The 23,510-nt window shown below is 43.2% G+C and overlaps 1 protein-coding gene across 5 annotated transcripts in view; it reads right to left on the reverse strand.

Moving 5' to 3' along the window:
* BCAS3 (BCAS3 microtubule associated cell migration factor) overlaps window positions 1–23,510 on the reverse strand; it is an 849,167-nt gene that overhangs the window by 812,961 nt on the left and 12,696 nt on the right. For all 5 annotated transcript variants that reach the window (XM_075264762.1, XM_075264764.1, XM_075264760.1 and 2 more), the window contains exons 2-5: window positions 19,618–19,712; window positions 17,413–17,467; window positions 16,166–16,241; window positions 10,975–11,081 (exon numbers count right to left, since the gene is read on the reverse strand). In XM_075264762.1, coding sequence (XP_075120863.1) covers window positions 10,975–11,081; window positions 16,166–16,241; window positions 17,413–17,467; window positions 19,618–19,688 — 309 coding nt within the window. In that variant the 5' untranslated portion in view covers window positions 19,689–19,712. The remainder of the gene's footprint in view (window positions 1–10,974; window positions 11,082–16,165; window positions 16,242–17,412; window positions 17,468–19,617; window positions 19,713–23,510) is intronic.

Genomic DNA, 23,510 nt, shown 5'->3' on the forward strand with positions numbered 1-23,510 from the left:
TTCAGCGCACTGTCAGCTTTCCCAATCTGTGCCCCGGGTAAAGCGCTATCAGTCCCACTACCGTAGCGCTTTACAGTCAGAAGGGCGTTTCTGACAGTTAGCCAGGGACGCCCTTCTGCCCAGCAGCGCCTATCGCACTGCACAGTGTGAGCGGGGAGGAACGCCCCCTCCCTCTGCTCACATAGCTCGTCCATAGACGAGTATTATCAGGAGAGGGAGGGGGAGTTCCGCCCCGCTCGCACAGTACAGCGCGATAGGCACTGCTGGGCAGAAGGGCGTCCCTGGCTAACTGTCAGAAACGCCCTTCTGACTGTAAAGCGCTACGGTACCGGGACAGATAGTGCTTTACCCGGGGCACAGATTGGGAAAGCCAACAAGCGCACTGTCGGCTTTCCAGCAGTATATAGAACTGCATGTGCCCGATTTGATGAAAGGTCCTCTTTAAATGGTTTCAGCAGGTTTATATCCAACAAATCAGCCTGAAAACAGATGAGAATGGTTGACAAAAGTCATTCATTACATTTATTTAAAGGGATTCAATCATTAAAACTGCATTTTTTTTCTCACTAACACGTAGAAATAGCCTTAAGAAAGGCTGCTATTCTCCTACCTTTAGAAGTCTTCTCCGCGCCGCCGTTCCGTAGAAATACCTGTTTTCATCAGTATGCAAATGAGTGAGTGCTGTGAAAAAAAACCTCTCCAGCTACAGCCTCTTCCTTCTATGGAACGCCCTCTCCGTGATGTGTTCTTCAGATGGCTTCTTTTGGCTTTAAATGGGACAAATGTGCAGACGGCTCTGCCATGCCTGCAACCATTTTCTTGTGGCTGTACTTTCTTGTTAGCGCACTGTGTAAGCAGTCACAAGAAAATGGCTGCTTACACCAGTTTAATGAGTAAGGGGCAACAGGAAAATTACCGCAGGCAAGCGCAGTTGGCTCTGCCCCAGGCCTGCGGCAGAACTCACTGTGCATGCCTATAAGTTTGAAGCCAGCGCCGGAAGAAGATTCAGGGAGAGGCCGTTCCAGGCAAAGATAGAGGCATCACTGGAGATTTCTCTCGCAGCATTGGGGACGCGTCCCAGTGCTGCAAGAGAACTAATTTGCATACAGAAGAAAACTGGGCTTTCTACTGAATGGTGGCATGTAGAAGACGTATTCCTACGTGTTAGGGAGAAAAAAAAATCAATTTTAATGATTGAATCCCTTTAATTATTAATTAATTTAGTTTATATAGCTTATTTGTATAGCGCCAACATATTTTGCAGTGCTTTACAGACATTGACAGTCACTGTCCCATATAGGGCTCACAATCTACATTCCCTATCAGTATGTTTTTGAAATGAGGAAAGAAACCCACGCAAACACGGGGAGATCATACAAGCTCCTTGACTAGATTCAAACCCAGGACTAACAAATGAGCCACTGTGCTACAGAGAACAAGAAATGGAGGGCAGTATGAAGGCTTAGGCCTGGTTCACATCTGCGTTCAGTATTCCATTTGGGGAGTACTGTCAGGATATGGAGTCGCCGCGGTCTCCTTGCTGCGCGGCGTCTCCCTGGGAGACGTGTTAGGAGTTCTATTGGGTGTGCTTAGGTCATTAAGGGTTAATCTTTTCCTTGCTCTCAGTCTCCATGTCATTAGCCATCAGGTGTGTTCTCTGCTGCTATTTAAACTCCACCCAGGCATGGATCCTTGCCAGCCATTCACTTTGTGGTTCCTGGTCCCCCTGCTCAGTCTGATTCCCTGTCTGTTAATATTCGGTCTGTTCTCTTGGTTAATCTGCCCGGCTTGTATTTTTGACTACCCCTTGTCTTTTGATTTGGTACCTTTATTATATCTCCTGGCTCGACCTCTTGCTCGTCTGACCTCGCTTTCTCTTCTGTGTCTTGCTGGGACTTGTGGTCCTCCCTGGTTCCATGCTGTTTAGTCTTTTGTTTTGCATTGCAGTTACACTGTGCTTTCTGTTTAGGTGTGACCCCCGTGACTCCAGTCCCTAGGACTTTCAGGGCCTCCTCTGCCCTTATCCTAGCCGCCGGATAGAAGTGTCAGGAGCCTTGGTAGGCGCACTTCAATTAGGAAGTGCATGGGTCTGCCTCATCTCAGATATTACAGCATAGTTATAGCTGCAGGGCCTGCGACCCCTTTTGTCATTAGTTGCACAGTGTTGCTTTCCCATCTGTGTCACTTTGCACTGCCTGCCCCTGACTCCAATCCTTACAAGTACGACTTTTGTCTCTACATGATTCGTGTGCACATCGCGTGGAAAATACACGGACCCCTTTATAGTATATGGGGTCCATGTGCTTTCATTTTTCACCGCTTTTTAAGGCGTTCGGTATTATGTTTGGGGGGTCCCCAAGCGGCTCCCCGAACGGAATACCGAACACAGATGTGAACCAGGCCTTAGAGGTAAGCTCTGTTGCCTTACAGCCCTAGGTTCGAATCTCTGTCTAGCACTGTGGAATATGTTGGCACTATACAAGTAAGAAAAATAAATAAATAGTCACCCTGGTGCAGTTATTCCTTGCAACAACATCATGTTGGCACAGTTGACTCATTATAGCTTGGGATTGGCTGCTACATGTCATTGTTGCAGCCGAAACTAGAGACCAGGGACCCAGCAGCATCAGAATGGCACCAAAGGGCGAACAGTGATGCAAGTATGCCATTTTTGTAAATATCTGACCACCATTCTTACGCTGGGTTCACACCAGCATTCAGGTCTCCACTTTTAGTTTTTTTTAAACCGGACACAAAGTCCTGCATGTCCGACTATGTGTCCAGTTAAGAAAAAACAGTTTCGCCGCGGAGAGCATAAAACGTTCACTGGCATTCATGGCCGGACATTTTTCAAACCCATTCAAATGAATGGGTTTGAAACATGACTGCAGGTTTCCATCCTCTGCCCGGTTTTGTGCAGGAAACAGAAACCTGCAGAACGGAGACCCCGGGCGTAGATGTGAACGAGCCCTTAGCTGTTTTTAGAGTCATTATTATTTTTCAGTTCAACCCATTTAAAATCCTCCAAACCCACAAAAATAGGGCATATCCCAAACAACACATGTCATAGATGCTGGAGAGGGTTTTAAAAAACAAAATTATGTACATTTACATATTCTGACACCCATAATTATTTTAGATTTCCATGTACTTAGCTGTGTAAAGGGACTTTTGTGGGGCAAGTTGTAGTTTTTACTGAAACTATTTGGGGGAATGCATAATGTTTTAATCACTTTTTATGTATTTTGTTATGGAGGTGAAGTAGTGAAAGAAAATGGCATTTCAGACTTTTTTGCTATGATGTTCACTTAGTGGGATAAATATTTTTATATTTTAATAGAACAGGGACCTTCAGATGCGCTGATGCTTAAGATGTTTGTTTATATTTTATATGTAAAATGGGCAAAGAGGAGAGATTAAAATATATACATACATTTCTATCAACAGTATATTTTTTATTTTTTCAATTCTTTAACTGTTTTACTATTTTGTTCACTTTTGTTTAGTCCCCTTAGCAGACTGAACGGCAAAACATTAGACTGCTTATATAGTACCAAAGACTGCAAAACTACTGTATCACAGTCTGTGAGAAAAGCACTAGAATAATCTGTTATTTAGCTTTTTGAACTTAGTGTCAGGTCCTCTTTAATCTCGAAACAGTCACATTAAAACTGTAAAAACTGTTGGTTTTTTATTGCAGGTTTTGCATTTATGGCTAAAGTAAGTTTTGCAGGCACATAAATCTAGTGCCTTAGTTTTTTTTCCTTGGAGGTGGGTGGTGGGTGGTATGAGGAAATAAGAGATATTGGCCTTGTGAATCCTCTATGGTTTCTCTGCCAGACTCCTGCTCAAGCTAAGTAAGGCCTGGTTCACATCTGCGTTCGGTAGTGCAAGCAGCACTTTTCTCTCCACATGATTTGTGCGGAAAACAAACGGACCCCATTATAGTCCATGGGCTCCGTGTGGTTTCATAGCGAACTGCTTTTTAATGCATTTGGTATTCCGTTCGGGGTGGTCCCCAAGCAGACTCCCCGAACAGAATACCAAACACAGATGTGAACCAGGCCTAAACTGTTAGGTACTTTGCACAAAGTCCAAGCAGGAGAAAGGTAAAATTAATAGGAGGTTAATTTGAATCCAAGCTTGGCTACCCAGGGAAGCTTAAGTCTTCATTTACACACAATGAACAATTTAAAGTAATCCATAGGTTTAGTGGGTGGTTGACAAAGACTTCAATCGCATACTACCTGTATTACCTTTTGCACAGATCCATCACATACAGCTAGCATCTGTATGACAGAGCCACTTGAAAATATAATTGTGCATGAATTAGAACATAAACGTAGAGCCTTTACACACTTATGACCAGTTGAGGTGGAGTAATGCGAGGTCTCCCACATGCTCACAACTAGACACCTACTAGACACCTACTTCTAGCGCCTGGGTGTTTAACCCCTTAGATGACGCGAATAACATATTGAATAACAATATAGTCTATGGGAAAAAACAGGAATGTTGTTCCGTTTTCCATGGAAACCAAAATTCGACACATTGGATCCTGCAAGTTCCGGAAATAGCAGGACAAGGAGCACGAGGAGGTTTTTGCATTGAATTCAATGGAATTTTCCCGCGTGGTATTCGACCGATAAGAGAATTTGATCGAATAGTCGTATTCGATCGAATACTACTCACTCATCTCTACGCAGTTGCTATTTATTGCGGCATCTAAGGGGTTTTGGAAGGAGGGGTCTCCCTTGGAGATGTCAGAAACTTTATATGGTATCCCAGAGCCTAGTGAAGGCCCCCCAGGGCTGCCCATGTACATTTCTACTAGGCTGTGTCAAAGGCATGGCAATGACATAATAGCGATATGATGTTTATCGCTGTAATGTGCTCTGTAATGGAGTAATAGCAGTTACATATGCTTGAGCCGGGTAGTGTACTCCCTTTAACAAAAAAAAAACTGTAGAAATAATTGTGAAAAAAAAAGAGTTTTTTAAAAATGCCTATTTTGACATTAGTTTCAGGAAATTATCTGGCTATGAATAGGTATTTTGTAGCTTACATAGAGCGTCAGCAGGATATACTAGATAGGTTTGTAAATCAACGCTGAAGGCAAAATAAAAAAAGTAATGGCTGAAGAAAGGACATAAAAAGATCATTTCAATGGCTTTTCTATAATTTCCCCTCTCAATGTCTTACTGTACTCAATAGATTACCCTTTGTAATTATGGACATAAATGTTCTTTCTTACTGGCTATAATGTCCCATTCTCCAACATTTGATGGACCTGTCATAAAATGCACAGCCTCTCTTACTTTTTACAGGTGTAATTCAATTGCTCTACCCAATTAGTACCTTGGAACATACATTCCATCATATTCCTTTACATGTGCAGACGGAAGAAATGGCTGGATGCCTGACTTATCTGTACAAAGGTATGTTAATAACCCTATGATGCATGAAGAGATTTCCTATACAGAGTCAGATATATATCCACTATTTTACTCTAAATGGGCCATTTGGCTCAAGTCCAAGCAGTGTTAGTAATAAACAGTTCCTGCGTAACTTGCAACATCTTCAAGGAATTTTCCCACCTCAGCGAGTGATGGCAGCAATTTATAATCAGTTGATAGCATCACTGCCTTTCAGTGCTGGGGTCCTGTGCTCAAATGCAACCAAGGGCAACATTTGCATGAAGTTTTATGTCCTCCCCCATGTTTACATGGGTTTCCTCCCACATGCCAAAAATATACTGATCCTTGTGGGTGTTGAATAGAGATGAGCGAACACTAAAATGTTCGAGGTTCGAAATTCGATTCGAACAGCCGCTCACTGTTCGAGTGTTCGAATGGGTTTCGAACCCCATTATAGTCTATGGGGAACATAAACTCGTTAAGGGGGAAACCCAAATTCGTGTCTGGAGGGTCACCAAGTCCACTATGACACCCCAGGAAATGATACCAACACCCTGGAATGACACTGGGACAGCAGGGGAAGCATGTCTGGGGGCATAAAAGTCACTTTATTTCATGGAAATCCCTGTCAGTTTGCGATTTTCGCAAGCTAACTTTTCCCCATAGAAATGCATTGGCCAGTGCTGATTGGCCAGATTACGGAACTCGACCAATCAGCGCTGGCTCTGCTGGAGGAGGCGGAGTCTAAGATAGCTCCACACCAGTCTCCATTCAGGTCCGACCTTAGACTCCGCCTCCTCCGGCAGAGCCAGCGCTGATTGGCCGAAGGCTGGCCAATGCATTCCTATGCGAATGCAGACTTAGCAGTGCTGAGTCAGTTTTGCTCAACTACACATCTGATGCACACTCGGCACTGCTACATCAGATGTAGCAATCTGATGTAGCAGAGCCGAGGGTGCACTAGAACCCCTGTGCAAACTCAGTTCACGCTAATAGAATGCATTGGCCAGCGCTGATTGGCCAATGCATTCTATTAGCCCGATGAAGTAGAGCTGAATGTGTGTGCTAAGCACACTCATTCAGCACTGCTTCATCACGCCAATACAATGCATTAGCCAGTGCTGATTGGCCAGAGTACGGAATTCGGCCAATCAGCGCTGGCTCTGCTGGAGGAGGCGGAGTCTAAGATCGCTCCACACCAGTCTCCATTCAGGTCCGACCTTAGACTCCGCCTCCTCCGGCAGAGCCAGCGCTGATTGGCCGAAGGCTGGCCAATGCATTCCTATGCGAATGCAGACTTAGCAGTGCTGAGTCAGTTTTGCTCAACTACACATCTGATGCACACTCGGCACTGCTACATCAGATGTAGCAATCTGATGTAGCAGAGCCGAGGGTGCACTAGAACCCCTGTGCAAACTCAGTTCACGCTAATAGAATGCATTGGCCAGCGCTGATTGGCCAATGCATTCTATTAGCCCGATGAAGTAGAGCTGAATGTGTGTGCTAAGCACACACATTCAGCACTGCTTCATCACGCCAATACAATGCATTAGCCAGTGCTGATTGGCCAGAGTACGGAATTCGGCCAATCAGCGCTGGCTCTGCTGGAGGAGGCGGAGTCTAAGGTCGGACCTGAATGGAGACTGGTGTGGAGCGATCTTAGACTCCGCCTCCTCCAGCAGAGCCAGCGCTGATTGGCCGAATTCCGTACTCTGGCCAATCAGCGCTGGCCAATGCATTCTATTAGCTTGATGAAGCAGAGTGTGCACAAGGGTTCAAGCGCACCCTCGGCTCTGATGTAGCAGAGCTGAGGCTGCACAAGGGTTCAAGCGCACCCTCGGCTCTGATGTAGGAGAGCCGAGGGTGCACTTGAACCCTTGTGCACCCTCAGCTCTGCTACATCAGAGCCGAGGGTGCGCTTGAACCCTTGTGCACACTCTGCTTCATCAAGCTAATAGAATGCATTGGCCAGCGCTGATTGGCCAATGTATTCTATTAGCCTGATGAAGTAGAGCTGAATGTGTGTGCTAAGCACACACATTCAGCTCTACTTCATCGGGCTAATAGAATGCATTGGCCAGCGCTGATTGGCCAGAGTACGGAACTCGACCAATCAGCGCTGGCTCTGCTGGAGGAGGCGGAGTCTAAGATCGCTCCACACCAGTCTCCATTCAGGTCCGACCTTAGACTCCGCCTCCTCCAGCAGAGCCAGCGCTGATTGGCCGAATTCCGTACTCTGGCCAATCAGCACTGGCTAATGCATTGTATTGGCGTGATGAAGCAGTGCTGAATGTGTGTGCTTAGCACACACATTCAGCTCTACTTCATCGGGCTAATAGAATGCATTGGCCAATCAGCGCTGGCCAATGCATTCTATTAGCGTGAACTGAGTTTGCACAGGGGTTCTAGTGCACCCTCGGCTCTGCTACATCAGATTGCTACATCTGATGTAGCAGTGCCGAGTGTGCATCAGATGTGTAGTTGAGCAAAACTGACTCAGCACTGCTAAGTCTGCATTCGCATAGGAATGCATTGGCCAGCCTTCGGCCAATCAGCGCTGGCCAATGCATCCCTATGGGAAAAAGTTTATCTCACAAAAATCACAATTACACACCCGATAGAGCCCCAAAAAGTTATTTTTAATAACATTCCCCCCTAAATAAAGGTTATCCCTAGCTATCCCTGCCTGTACAGCTATCCCTGTCTCATAGTCACAAAGTTCACATTCTCATATGACCCGGATTTGAAATCCACTATTCGTCTAAAATGGAGGTCACCTGATTTCGGCAGCCAATGACTTTTTCCAATTTTTTTCAATGCCCCCGGTGTCGTAGTTCCTGTCCCACCTCCCCTGCGCTGTTATTGGTGCAAAAAAGGCGCCAGGGAAGGTGGGAGGGGAATCGAATTTTGGCGCACTTTACCACGTGGTGTTCGATTCGATTCGAACATGGCGAACACCCTGATATCCGATCGAACATGTGTTCGATAGAACACTGTTCGCTCATCTCTAGTGTTGAAGATTAGCTTCTGTATTGCAGCCACCAACTCCCTTACTCTACAATGCTCCCTGTGCTTTGAGGCCTCATTAAAAAAAAAAAAAAAAAATCACATTGCAAATGTTTGTCCTTATCAGTGGTTCAAAACACTGCTGCCACCAAAGGTAATAAAAATATGGTTTTCTAGAGAAAAACAAAAACAAAAACGTTCAGCGAGTTAACCAATATAGAAGATCTGGTTAGAAAATCTGAGGCCGACATCCAACCACATGGATAAAGAACCTTTCACACTGAAAATGCAGTGCAATCTATATATAGGTTGCATCTTATATTGCAAGAGCAGCTGAGCAGATTGATATATAGTTTTGTTAAAAAAAAAAAAAAAAAAAAAAAAGTTTAAATGTAACCTGTCATGTATTGTTTTAGATCTCACTGACAGGCTTCCCTACACGAGTGTGCATACAGAGATGCCCGATGTTTTAACTGGTGCTTTACAAACAAAATTGGAGCAACTAAGTTAAAACTGAAATATTGTAGCATTATTGTTCTTGTGGGCAAATTATTATTAACTCATTTATGCCGGAGGTTGACATTTTTGAGTTGCATGCTATGCGGCTGCGGATCTAATAATGGAACTCTAGGCATAAACGGGTTAAGGGGTCATCCAGCTGTTTTTTGTTTTTTTTTGTTTTTTTGGGGGGGAGGGGGGAGGTGTTAAAAAAATAGGTTCAAAGTGGCTGTGTTGCTTTGGACGCACAGGAAATCTTTTTATTAATTCACATTCAACATCTTATCCTTTCTTATTTATAAAGTCTAAATAGTATTAAAACACTTGTGTAAATTGTATTGCATTTATTGTGATATTAATAATAATCATCATCATCATAAAAAAACTGTGTTAAAACAGAAGTACCAAGAGCACCATTATTTATATGCCAACACTGCAAAATGCAAGCGATAATTTTACACATACTGTCAGCATTCTCCATCATAGATGTACTAGTGACACCTAGTGTTCATTCTTTGTTACACAGGTAAAACATTTCTTTATAAATGTACATCTACTTTTTGTCATTAAGCCTTCCTTCAACAGTTTTGGTTTTTTTTCCCATGAATTTATTGTGTTTTACTAGTCCTATAAAGAAACTCATGGGAAAACAAATGCAAAAAAAGGAAAGTTTAAAGGGAAGATTCTAGGTCCATACAGTGTGCCGGAGTAAAAAAAAACTGCAATAAAAACCACAGCAAAAACTAGGACAAAAAAAAACGAGACAAAAAAAATGTGTCATGTAAAAAACATGTCAAAGAAACTATTTCCTAATTCCTGAAGCAGATATTTTTTCAGCCTGCAAAAAACTCTGTAAATGATTGACCGCAGATTTCGTATGACACTAGAATGTCAACCAGACAACAAAATAAAATAAGTTAATATTTTATGTATAACAATTACTGGTCATACAAAGAATGAACCCTAACCCTCAAATTAAAACTAAATACTGTGTTTCTCCAAAAATAAGACAGGTTCTTACATTTTTTTTTTCTCAGTAAAAAAGGCTAGGGTTTATTTTCAGGGTAGGTCTTAATTTTTCAATGAACACCAATCACAAATTTGATCACTTTTTGTCCAAGTATTTATCAGAGGCAAACTAGCCAAAAAAAAGGCGGTTCGGCACTTTTGATTCTTTTTTCTATCTACTGCATTCACCATTAGGGAAAAACATTTATGTAAGTTTGTATACCGGGCGTTATCTCACACAGGAGTACCTAATGTGTATGTGATTCACAGTATATATTAGTATTTTTATATATATATATATATATATATATATACACATTTTTTTTTTTTACTATTTTATTAACTCCTCATATACCAGCCTCAATAGTAACATTCCTATGACAGGCCATGGAAACTTCATAAGGCTCCCGGCTGTCAAAGGAACAGGTCAGCTCCCACAGACTCGCCACACGGGAGGAGTCGGTTTGCAACAAGAAAGGTACTGGGCTAGTCCAGTTATGGTACTTCTTGGGGGTGAGGATGGGGGGAGGGGTCACACTGAACAAGGCATTATGGGGGATCACAGTACCAGTCTCTGTACCAGCAGAGACCTGGTACAGTAGCTATTGTGGCCACCAGCAAAGAAGGTGGTAGAGGTTCGGTCTCCACCGGGAACAGTTGTCATGCTTTGTCACACTCAGCAATGCCTGAGATCAGAGTGGACTCTGATCGCAGGCATTAGCTCCAGGTCTCAGATGTACATTACAGTGGAGACCCGGTACAGTAGCTATCTTTAAGGACCCAGCATTCGCCATAATCGCATGCCAGTTGGAAAAGGGTTAAACCAACTGTAGCTAGAGCATATTTTCGAAGTAGGGCTTATAGTTCAAGGCTATTCCAAAAAAAGGGTAGGTCTTATTTTATATCTGTGCATATCTGAAGTTTATTGCAAATGTATTGGAAATTAATGCATCAAATGAAAGTAGCAACAAGACTGCTCCAATTCTTTGCATTCTTTCTGAACAGCCCCTCACCCCCCAAAGTTTTAAGGAAAATTTAAACTCACCGGTATACTCCAAATCTGCAGGCCATCTGTGTATCCAATCATCAAAAGCAAAGGGGGATCGTTGCCTGTACTGTGCATTTCATGAAATTCCATATTTCTGTATGTATCTGAAATTAACAAACAGATGACCATTGCCTTAAACTAAAAAAGGTACTTTCCTGCCAATTTGAATGTCAGAAAAGGTACAATATAGTGCAGAGATTAAAAAAAAAAAAAAAAAAAAAAAAATCAGGAGATGGTCATTGTTGCTGACTACTGTTGTCACAGTCAACAATACCTGTCTGTAACGGACTGTTTTAGGATCTGCCATTTTCTCACCAGCTGATTTACAGAGAATAGAGGTGGAAATTAGCTCTGTTCTTCGTACACTGTTACTGTGGCTCAACTCCTAAGGGTGCATTCACACTGAGTAAACGCTAGCTTATTCTGAACGTAAAACACGTTCAGAATAAGCGGCGTCTAAAGCAGCTCCATTCATCTCTATGGGAGCGAGCATACGAGCGCTCCCCATAGAAATGAATGGGATGCTTCTTTCACTCCGAGCAGTCCCATTGAAGTGAATGGGGAGTGCCGGCGTGTACGCTCCGGCATGAGCAGAGCTTGCCGTACACGCCGGCACTCCCCATTCACTTCAATGGGACTGCTCGGAGTGAAAGAAGCAGCCCATTCATTTCTATGGGGAGCGCTCGTATGCCGGCTCCCATAGAGATGAATGGAGCTGCTTTAGACGCCACTTATTCTGAACGTGTTTTACGTTCAGAATAAGCTAGCGTTTACTCAGTGTGAATGCACCCTAAGAGTGGAAAGTAACAGATTCATTAAAAGTACCTAGTTGTTTCAATGTGTGAAGTCAAATACAAAAAAAAAAGGAAAATTACAGCCTGATACGTTTTTCTTTCCAGCAAGAACCAACAGCTATCAGAAAGCTGCAATCCATTTTTTTCTGTTGACTTCAATGGTATTATGAACCTGATAGTAAGGCTTCAGTTTGCATCCCTTAATGGTTTTAATATCTTCAATTTGACTGCTCCTTTCTGAAACATCCGGCATGCTCAAAAACTTTGAGCATATATATTACTCTGATATTTCCACTAGACAGTGCTTTGAGCATCTAGTTCCTCCCTAGGTAGTGCCTTTGCGGTGACCAGATGGAAGGCAATGCTGCAGTTGGAATTGTGGGGTGTAGACAGCGCAAACTTGTCATGGTCTCTGGGTACGAGGGTTACAGCACTGGTGCTGTCCCATGTTACCACCACTGGTACCGGTGATGAGGGGGCTGCACAAATGGTGATTGTTCCCCTGGGGCACTTCTATACTGTGCTGACTGGTGATGTTCGGGGTGCCCTGATATTGCCGATGCAGAGTCAGACACAGAAACCATTGTGAAGTTGAACAAGAGATGAACTTTTACTTAAAACTCTTCCAAGGGTGTGAGGGCGCAAATGCTTAAACTGTTTCTTCAATACACAATAACAGGGGACACTTGGTGACACAGCAAAGTTCTGGGGTGCAGGGTAGACTTGAAGAAAGCTGTTCCTAGCCCTTTAAATGTCAGTGTTGCAGCCTTAAACTGCATCTGGGTTTCTATTTGGCTGATAGGAGGATGCCCACCACCATACTAGCACACAATATTCCCCACTCACGTTATGTGGTCCTGATAGCTCAGAGTTTCGGGGTGCAATAATCAGGGTGGTGGGGTGTGCCACAGGTCTGGCCTTATCTCCTGGATCCTGTGATACTTGTTATGGAGCACATGTTCCAGAATGTTCTCTCCATAGTCTTATGCTTACAAGATGATGATGCCTGACCTCCTTCAGAGCGATGGCTTGGCAGCCAAGGGACAGGATCTTCTGAATAGCTGGAATATGTCAGCTCCCCAACCTTCCTACTCTGTCTAGAACTTCAGATACCTGCACTAAGCTTTCTGTTTACCTCACAGGACTTCACTTCTCTCTTCTTCTCCTCACACACACTTCTCACATTCTCCACACACACACACACACACACACACACACACACACACACTTCTCACATCCTACACACACACACCTCACACACACACACACCCCACAATCTCCTCACACACACCTCACATTCTCCTCACACACACACACCTCACATTCTCCTCACACACACTCCTCACACACACACACACACACACACACACACACACACACACACACACACTTCTCACATCCTACTCACACACACACACCTCACATTCTCCTCACACACACACACCCCACAATCTCCTCACACACACCTCACATTCTCCTCACACACACACTTCTCACATTCTCCACACACACACACACACACACCTCACATTCTCCTCACACACACACACCTCACATTCTCCTCACACACACTCCTCACATTCTCCTCACACACACACACACTTCTCACACACACACACCTCACATTCTCCTCACACACACTCCTCACATTCTCCTCACACACACACACACCTCACATTCTCCTCACACACACTCCTCACATCCTCCTCACACACACACACAAACACACACACAGCCCTTTACCAGGTATGTCCTCCCACTGGACATTTGATTGCTATTCAATCTTATGGGAGGTGTGATGCATGTGTGAGGCTCACTAGGTGGCGCTGTGTGGTGGGACTCAGGATCTCCTGCTATGTCGCACAGGCTACATAATGTAATACAATGATACCAGAGATCACCCTCAGCCCAGCCACAGCCAGCTCTGGTATGCCACACCTTGGTCATCTAGTTGTGCAGGTTCTGGCAATTATCATTGAACCACTGCCTCACAATGGGGGAGGGCAGGGGTGGAGAAGTGAAGGGTCCATCCGCACAGCAGAGATTAAGGGCAGAGATTCTCCTTCTCTGAGGTACACTGTTTAGTAGAGAAGTAGCCAATCTCTGTGGCGTAACTAACAAAGATTGGGTCCCACAGCAAACTTTTAACTTGAATCCCCTTCAACACACACGTGACATAAGGCCCCGTTTCCTGGCCCCCATACAGTAGAAAACCCCATTTACACACATCATAGTGTCCCAAAGTGGCCTCCAGACAGTATAATATCCCATAATGGCCCGTCCACACAGTATAATGTCCCAAAGCAGACCCTCCATACAGTATAATGTCCCTTAGTGGCCCCACCATACAGTATAATATCCCACAATGGCCCCATCACCAAGGGTGCTCCTCTAATGAAGCGAAGGGAGGTGACAACTTCGAGCCTCCTGCGCTGAGACACAGACGTCATATGCGTGAGAAAAGAAAAGGAGGCGGCAGCTCCATCAAGGGATTGCAGGAACTCGTCAGGCGGGGCTTATTGTATCTGTGTGCATACCAGTTAACACACTGGTTTGTGTATGCGTCTCTCTTCCACTCAGGCTAGAAATGGAGGTGTAAAGTAGGCCCTCAAGTTTAGAGTCAGTTAGACAGTGGAGTCGGTCCTTTACTGACTGTGAGTTATTTTTGGTGTGTGTGCTCTCCCTTTGATTGCTACATTCTCAGATCCCTCAATGTTTATTCATCTATTTACCTAGCAAATAGAAAAACACCAGAAAAAATAAATAAATAAATTAGTATTATATATAATCAAAATATAAATTTTATTCATATAAAATTGTACAAACTAGACACAATAACGGACAATATATGTAGGGGAGCAAAACAGACCCAAAAGGTGTGGTGAGGAGGAGGTATATGTGTATAAGTACATATTGAATGTTAATAGGGTCACATGTGCTCTATAGTACAAGTATATCAAACGCATGCAGGGGAAATCTAAAACACCAAGCATATAAATGATGCAAAAGTTTACAGTTTACAATTTGGTGGCAAGGGGCCGCCAATACAGACCCGGCATCCGCTGTAATAGAAAGGCGGGGAGGGTTAGATGGCGGCACAGGTACCAGGGCCTGCGACATGGCTATTTTCCTGCCCTTCGTCTAACCCTCCCCGGCATCCGCCTTTCTATTACAGCGGATGCGGGGTCTGTATTGGCGGCCACATTTGGACTATAACACGCACCCTTCTTTTTCCCCCCAAATATGGGGCTAGGGGCTAGGCTGTAGAGGGCAATAGGAAGTTTTGTGGTTTGCTATGCTTGAAAGTGTGTGAGATTACACAGATGGAGATGTGAGTTTGGGTTTTGTGGGGGTCCTAGGAAAAACGTATGTGCGCTATTGTGATGAAAAGTAGCCTATTGCGCAATCCAGTGTAGTAACTATGTTTGTGGAAACTTTGAGCCAAATCGGTGGAGCGGGTTTTGCGTGATTGGGAAACAAACATCCAAACTCACAAACTTTCAGCTTTATAATATTAATAGGATAGTTCTGGTGTTTTTCTGTTTGCTATATTGAATTATACACTAGGATATTGTTTATTTTGATTATGTTATCTATTTACCTAGGTAATGCATTCAGGGACTATACTGGCAGTAATTAGCTTTACCTAGGGATCACACACACTTTCTGTCAGCTACCTGAGCTGGAGTTTCCCTATATGTGTGTACTATCTCACGTTTTTATTGATACTTTTGACTTTTAGCTGACAATAATGGTTATATGTTATGTGTATTTTCCTCTAGTTTTGTAGTTTAAATCAATACACATACCCTTTATCCTTTCCATTTTTGAGTAGGAACAATAAGTAAATAAGGTCCATTTCCTGCTGGGGCTTACTCCAGCAGGTAACAGTCTATTAAAATAAAAATAAAAAAAAGCAGCAAGGGCCCGCTGGGCCCCTTAAGGTCGCAAGCCCCATAGCAGCCGCTACGGTGGAAGTTACGCCACTGGTCAGTCTGTTCCTCCACCAATCAGAACAAAGTAAACCCTAGGTACTTTACAGTGCAAAAGGAAGTAGCTGTTCTGTTCACTGCTCTTACAGCCAATCTGGTCATTTCTTTCCTACAAATTAAGTTTTTCAATGTCTAGGATAAAGGGGAATGCCAGTGACATTGTACTACTAGACATAGTTGAGTCAGAAGGGTGAGTAGGACAGGCTAGGTTTGGAACGGTACAGTAGCCTATTTATTTAGGACAAATGAATGTTTGCATCCATCAGGCATTTTGTTTCCAGTAGAAAAAAAAATGATCTCTGTTAAAAAAGTAATCCAATACAAAAATGTGAATAGACTCCAATCGAGTATCTGGAAGTTATTTTACCATGTTTTCAATGACAAAATATAAAATAGTCTTACCATTCAAATCAGAATTTTCAAACCGGACCCAAACTATTTTCTCTTTTTCCTCTGTTGTAGGTGATCCGCTGTAAGCCTAACAATACAAATAATTGAAGCATAAGCATGATTTTATATTATACTGTACAGACACACACACATTTTTCACCAATTGCAATAGGATGATTTAAAGAGCTTGATAATTGATAGTGGCCAAAATATAATGTTGTATTAGGGTGAATTCACACTGAGTAAACGCTAGCTTATTCTGAACGTAAAACACGTTCAGAATAAGCGGCGTCTAAAGCAGCTCCATTCATTTCTATGGGAGCGGGGATACGAGCGCTCCCCATAGAAATGAATGGGCTGCTTCTTTCACTCCGTGCAGTCCCATTGAAGTGAATGGGGAGTGCCGGCGTGTACGCTCCGGCATGAGCAGAGCTTGCCGTATACGCCGGCACTCCCCATTCACTTCTATGGGACTGCACGGAGTGAAAGAAGCAGCCCATTCATTTCTATGGGGAGCGCTCGTATCCCCGATCCCATAGAAATGAATGGAGCTGCTTTAGACGCCGCTTATTCTGAACGTGTTTTACGTTCAGAATAAGCTAGCGTTTACTCAGTGTGAATGCACCCTTAAAGAAGATTTTCACTTGTTTTTGCTGTAAGCCATTGCCAACCTTTTTATTTAACTGCTCATCTAATGCTCCCAGGAGCCCCTTATGGTATAATGCTCCACAGTGGCCCCACATTATTTAAAATGCTCCTCAGCATTTAAAAATGTATAATGCTCCACAGCGCCTCCACACAATATAATGCTCCCAATATCCCCTCATCACATAATGCCCCACAGTGGCCCATCACAGTATAAAATGCTCCCAAAAGCCCCTCACAGTATAATTCTCCAGAGCAGCCCCACACAGTATAATGCTCCAAAGTGACCCCACACAGTATAATGCTCCACAGTGTCCTCCCAAAGTATAATGCTCCACAGTAGCCTCCCATAGTATAATGCTACACAGTAGCCCGACACAGTATAATGCCTTGGCCGTCTTCATTAGTGGAGATAGGTGAACCATGCAAAAAAAATTTCAATGAATATTTGTGAAGTTCACACCCCCTTCCCCCTGGACAAACCCAAAGTTCTGAACACAGGACTTCATCTTCCATTACAAAAGTAAACAAATATGATGGAAGATAGTTTCTGTCATGTTGTTTACACTAATGTCAATGCGACACTAAATCCAGTACTGAATAAGAGTACTAACCTGGGGAACAACATCTTGAAGAAATGTAACAACACTTTCCATGTATGACTGTTCCCTACAAAACAAGAATTAAATGTATACATAAAAACAGGTGAGAGGAAGAAATAAATAAAGCAACTGCAGCTCATATACACCAGTTGAGATTGACTTTTTACCACTATATGTCATCCTATAACATTTCAACGTAGACTTGTCACCAGGTTTATGATGATTTATCTCAAGGTAGCATAAACTAATAATAGAGACTATGGTTCCATGTGTATATCACTTGCTGTACTTTTCAGAAAATCACTTTTTGTCAGCTACAGCGGGGAAGGGGGGGGCGACCACTGGAGTCCTCTCTATGCTATATATGTTCTGTTGAGACCAGCAACCCCAGCTCTCTGCCACTGATTCTGTCAATTTAGAATTTACAGTAAAGGGAGCCTGTCATTAACCCCTTCCCGCCGATGGCACTTTTTGACTTCCTGACCAAGCTCGATTTTTCAAAACTGACGTGTCACTTTATGTGGCAATAACTTTGGAATGCTTTAACTTACCAAAGTGATTTTGAGATTGTTTTTTCGTAACACATTGTACTTCATGTTAGTAGTAAATTTTGGTTGATATGTTTTATGTTTAATTATGAAAAAATAGGAAATTTGGTGGAAATTTAGAAAAATATGCATTTTATAAAGTTTCAATTGATGTGCATTGCATACAGATAGTCAGATCGCCAAAATTATATCATAAATTTCATGTCCCAGATCTCTGCTTTATGTTGGCATCACTCATGTCCTAATGATTTGGCGACTTTTGGGGTTTTTGTCTTCACATTGTACAAGCTAGATTTTTATTTTTATTTTCTGGCAATGTGGCCATATGAGGGCTTGGTGTTTGCGGTATTAGATGTACTTTTCAATGCCACCGTTTTGTGGTGCCTGTAACTTATTGACTACATTTTATTAACTCTTTCTGGGTGGGATGTAAAAGGAAACATCAATTCTAGCATTGCTTTTTAGCATTTATTTTTTTTCCCGTGCAGCGTACAGCATGATGTTCGCCATTGGGGTTAAATAATGTTTTAGTTTTATTGTTCAGGTTATTACGGACGCAGTGATACCAAATATGTAATTTTATTTCTATTTTTATTTATTTTACATAATAAAACATTTTATATGGGAAAATGGAATTTTTGGGGCTTTATTTATTATCAACTTGTATTTTTACTTTTTTATAACTTTTTTTTCTGTCCCCATGGGGGATTGAAACAGTGATCTGCTGATCATTGCTTAACTACATGTACGCTGCAATACACGTGTATTGCAGTGTGCAGGAAGCTCTCAGCCCCGTGCACACGCACGGGGCTGACAGCTTCCTTTTTGGCAGGATCAACCAGGTACGTGAAGGGGGAAGTGATGGGGAAGACCCAGGGTCACTGATCAGACCCCGGGCTGCCCACTACCAACACTGGCACCCCCGAAACCGTCGCGGCGGGTGCCGATCGGCACTATTATATACCAAAACCCCTGAGATGCCGGTGGTCATGTTTGACCGCCGGCATCTCAGGGGTTAACACCCACGATTGGACCCGGTTCCGACTGCGGGTTTTACAGGGCATTGTCATCCGTAACATACGGCTGACACTCGCAGGGCATGGTGCGCACACAGGTTTGCGGGAAGTCCTTCCTGGCAGCGCCCATGTCGCGAAGGGGTTAATAAACACCAAGACATAATGGGATGGAAAAAAAATAAGTAAGTCATACACTGAGAGAATCTACTTGCTGGCTAAACATAGTGACAGGTCCACTTTAGTTATTTCAATGCCTCAAAGATGTTTACCTAATAACAAGAGGATCAAAATTGCAAAATGTATCACCATACCAGTTAACATAAAGGATTACCGTTGGAGGATAAGAAGAAAGGAAACTCACTCTGCTTAAAAAGAAGTTACCCGCGGAAACCCATGGACCCCATAGACTATAATGGGGATCTGCTGGGTTTCCACCCGAAAAATACGTAGAGAAAAGTCCTGCAAGTCCTGAAAATATATTTAAAATAAAACCTATGTATACTGATATATAATAAATCATTAACAGGACTCATCATAATAATGTGTATTCCTTTTATGCAGCTTGGAGGTTTGTTTGTTTTTTGTTGTTGTTATACTATTTGAAACATACGGTACATGTTTTTAATGTGTATAACAGAAATTGATATTCTTACGTTACAGCCTGAGGACGAACCATCACGCCTCCCGTACAACGGCTTGGGCGCCGTGGCGATTCCGTTGTCATGTTTGTAGTGACTTCTTTTTAGCTCTGAAAAACAGAATTTGACAAATTGGTTGATTAAACGGATGTAAATGACTAGAATAACAAGTAAAGCATGTTTAAATTTAAGTAAGCAAAAAGTATCAATCAATTTGTCTATAAGACACTGCCAAATCTCTGAAAAGGAACTCTAGACATACAGAATTAATACTCCAATTCTCTAAATAAACCCATAAATTGGCAGTTTTTTTCTCTTTTTATTTTTGTCGTGTCAATTTTAACTTGCTTATTAGAAGATAATAATCCAGCTTCTTTATTTTGTCTTGATTACAGAAATCAATGTCTAGCGCAATGGCTCAGTGGTTAGCCAAGGACAACATCTGCAAGGAGTTTGTATATTCTCACTGTGTTTGTGTGGGTTTCCTCTAGGTACTCCACTTTCCTTCCACACTCTGAAGACATACTGATGAAAAAAATGTAGTTTGTGTGCCCTACTTGAGACCTTGTTAACGATATCTCTGTAAAGAGCTGCAGAATATGATGGTGCGATTAAATAAGCAAAATCCTATCCTATCCTGCTAATATTATAAATGTGAAAGTTTGTATGTTTGTGTATTTGTTCCTCAATCACGCAAAAACAGCTGAACGGATTTGAATGAAATTTGGCACATACCGTATATACTCGAGTATAAGCCGACCCGAATATAAGCCAACCCCCCTAATTTTACCACAAAAAAATGGGAAAACTTATTGACTCGAGTATAAGCCTAGGGGGGGAAATGCAGCAGCTACTGGAAAATTTCAAAAATTAAAATGGTCGGAGTTTTTGGGTGCAGTAGTTGCTGGGAAAGGGGAGGAGGTGTTTTGGTTGTCTGTCTGCCCCTTCCCTGACGACTGGGTTTTTTCTTCCCCCCACTTGGAATTCAGTCTGGCTGAATATCGGGTATCTGCAGTGCTCCTATTAACCCCTTCCCGACGGAACAGGAGCACTGCAGATCCCCTATATTCAGTAGACCGGGCACTTTCAGACACAGGGATACCTAATGTGTATGTGTGTCACAGTCATTTTCTACTTTTGTATGTATTCTAGGAAAAGGAGTGTTTTAGAACTTTTATGTTTTTAAAATCTTTTTTTTTTTTCTTTTGCACTATTTTATGGGAGATTCTATACATTAATATTGTGGCTGATCATAGACCCTCCCTCCTAAAAAAAAAAAAAAAAATTATTATTTTGTTTTTTTGCTGACTCGAGTATAAGCCGAGGGGGGCTTTTTCAGCACAAAAACTGGGCTGAAAAATTCGGCTTATACTCGAGTATATACGGTAGATAAATTGTAACCTCGATTAAAATATATGCTACTTTTTATTCCGGTAAATGACATGGCTTCATGACTGTTATGAATTTAAGTTCACATACTATATTACACAGCACTTAGCAGCCGCCTTATCTCAGCCACGGCTAATCCACAGTGTGTATAGACATTTGCATAATTTCTGATCTGCTCCAGTGCTCACAAAAGGACATGGGCAAACACCTTCAAGCCAAATTGGCAGTTTGCCAATTCTAAACATGCCTGGAAAAAGAAAATCAAATTTATCACAAACAACGAAAGCTATGAAGGAGTCAGAAGTCACACATTTCTCCTCAAGCACAGCTGAGGGGAATCATCGAACAATCACAGGCACAGCACGAGGAACAAATTCAGGGGCAGGCCAGCTTGACAGGTGCCGAAACGCCGGAGCAGCCGGATCATCACTACCAACAACACGCTCATGATATGATGTTCCAGCGAGGTGCTGAGATGCCGGAACAATTACAGGCACAGTGCAAGAAAAAAGTTCAGCGGCAGGCCAGCTTGAGAGCTGCCGAAACGCCGGAGCATGCGGATCATCAGCGCCAACAAAACGCTCATTATATGACTTCCCAGTGAGTTGCTGAGATGCCGGAACAATCATATGCACAGTGCAAGGAACAAGTTCAGCGGCAGGCCAGCTTCACAGCTGTTGAAACGCCGGAGCAAGCGGATCATCAACACCAACAACACGCTCATTATATGGCGTGCCAGCGAGCTGCTGACATGCTGGAACAATCACCAGCATGGTGTGAGCAACAAGTTCAGCAGCAGAACAGCTTGAAAGCTGCTGAAATGCTGCAGCAGGCAAACCATCGACGGAAACAATTTGCTGAATATAGGCGGATCATCAACGCCAACAACCCGCAGAAGAAGTCGCGGGCAGAGGCTAGTAAATCAGAAATGTCTGTAGTCAGTAGGTCTGATAACTACACATTCCACAATGTGGATAAGGTCATCAGTATGAAAAATCCTTTTGGGGCCGGAAAACCCCTCTAAAAATAAATAATATACTTCCTTAGACCAAATGTGATTTACAAAGCAGCAAAAAAAAAAAATAATAAGAATTCACTATAAAATCACAACCTGGTTACAATACACAGTTTAAAAATTCCAGTCTTTATGCATTGTTGAACTGTAATGAGTAATAATGCTAAAGATATGGATTGTACAGTATTAAGTTATACTGTATAACCAGGCCAGAAACGTCAGCTGTAATAATAATTGCAGGAAAAAGAGCAAAAACAGGAGGGCACTCAGCACATGGCAGATTATCTTCTTAAAAACACAGTCCTTTATTTAAAGGGATTCTACCATTAAAAATCTTTTTTCTGTGGCTAACACGTTGGAATAGTCTTTAGAAAGGCTATTCGTCTCTTACCTTTAGATGGGATCTCCGCCACGCCGTTCCTTAGTAATACCGGTTTTTACCGGTATGTAAATTAGTTCTCTGGCAGCGATGGGGGCGGGCCCCAGCGCTGAAGATGCGATGAGGGCGTCCCCACCGCTGTCCAAGAACAGGATCCTGAGCCGCCTCCTTCTTCTGCTGGATCCTCCCCTTCTTTCTTCGTCTTTCTTCGGCTTCTTCACCTCTGTCGGCTGACACTAGTAGAGCCGAATGCGCATGCGCGGCTATAGTTCCGAGGCCGCATTTGCGCACATGCGCATTCGGCTCTACTAGTGTCAGAGCTGACAGAGGTGAAGCCGCCGAAGAAAGAAGGGGAGGATCCAGCAGAAGATAGAGGCGGCGTGTGGGGCAACACGGTGGCTCAGTGGTTAGCAATGCAGCCTTGCAGCGCTGGGGTCCTGGGTTCGAATCCCCCCAGGAACGACACCTGCAATGAGTTTGTATGGTCTCCCCGTGATTGCGTGGATTTCCTCCCATTCTACAAAAAAAAACATACTTAAATGGAAAAAAAAAAAAGTGCACATTGTGATCCCTATATGGCAGTGGTTCTCAACCTTTCTAATGCCATGACCCCGCAATACAGTTCCTCATGTTGCGGTGACCCCATTCAGTTTGGAACACGTGTCCATAACGGCGTGCGTTCCAGCTGAATAGCGCTGCAGCAGACAATAGCGCGGCTTCTCAGTGGCTAAAGCCATCAGAAATATGTATTTTCTGATGGCTTTAGGCATACCTCCCAACTTTTGAACATCAGAAAGAGGGACAAAATATGTGCGCCGCGGCGAATTTAGCTCCACCCACCTTTATGTTGACTCGCCCATTCTCATTCATTTTTCATGTGCTCCCACACAGTATAATCCTCCTACAGTCACCCATACATTATATGTCCCCCCGCCATCTCTCCCCCAGTTTCATATAACCCCTTCATCTGCCCCCAGTTTCATGTCCCCCCTCCATCTCTGCCCCAGTTTCATGTCCCCTCATCCCTGCCTCCAGTGTCAAGCCGTAGCCCCCTTCATCTGCCCAGTTTCATATCCCCCATCTCTTCCCCCAGTTTCATGTCCCCATCTGTTCCCCAGTTTCATG

This window comes from Leptodactylus fuscus, chromosome 2 (assembly GCF_031893055.1).
Source record: "Leptodactylus fuscus isolate aLepFus1 chromosome 2, aLepFus1.hap2, whole genome shotgun sequence".
NCBI classification, from domain to species: domain Eukaryota; kingdom Metazoa; phylum Chordata; class Amphibia; order Anura; family Leptodactylidae; genus Leptodactylus; species Leptodactylus fuscus.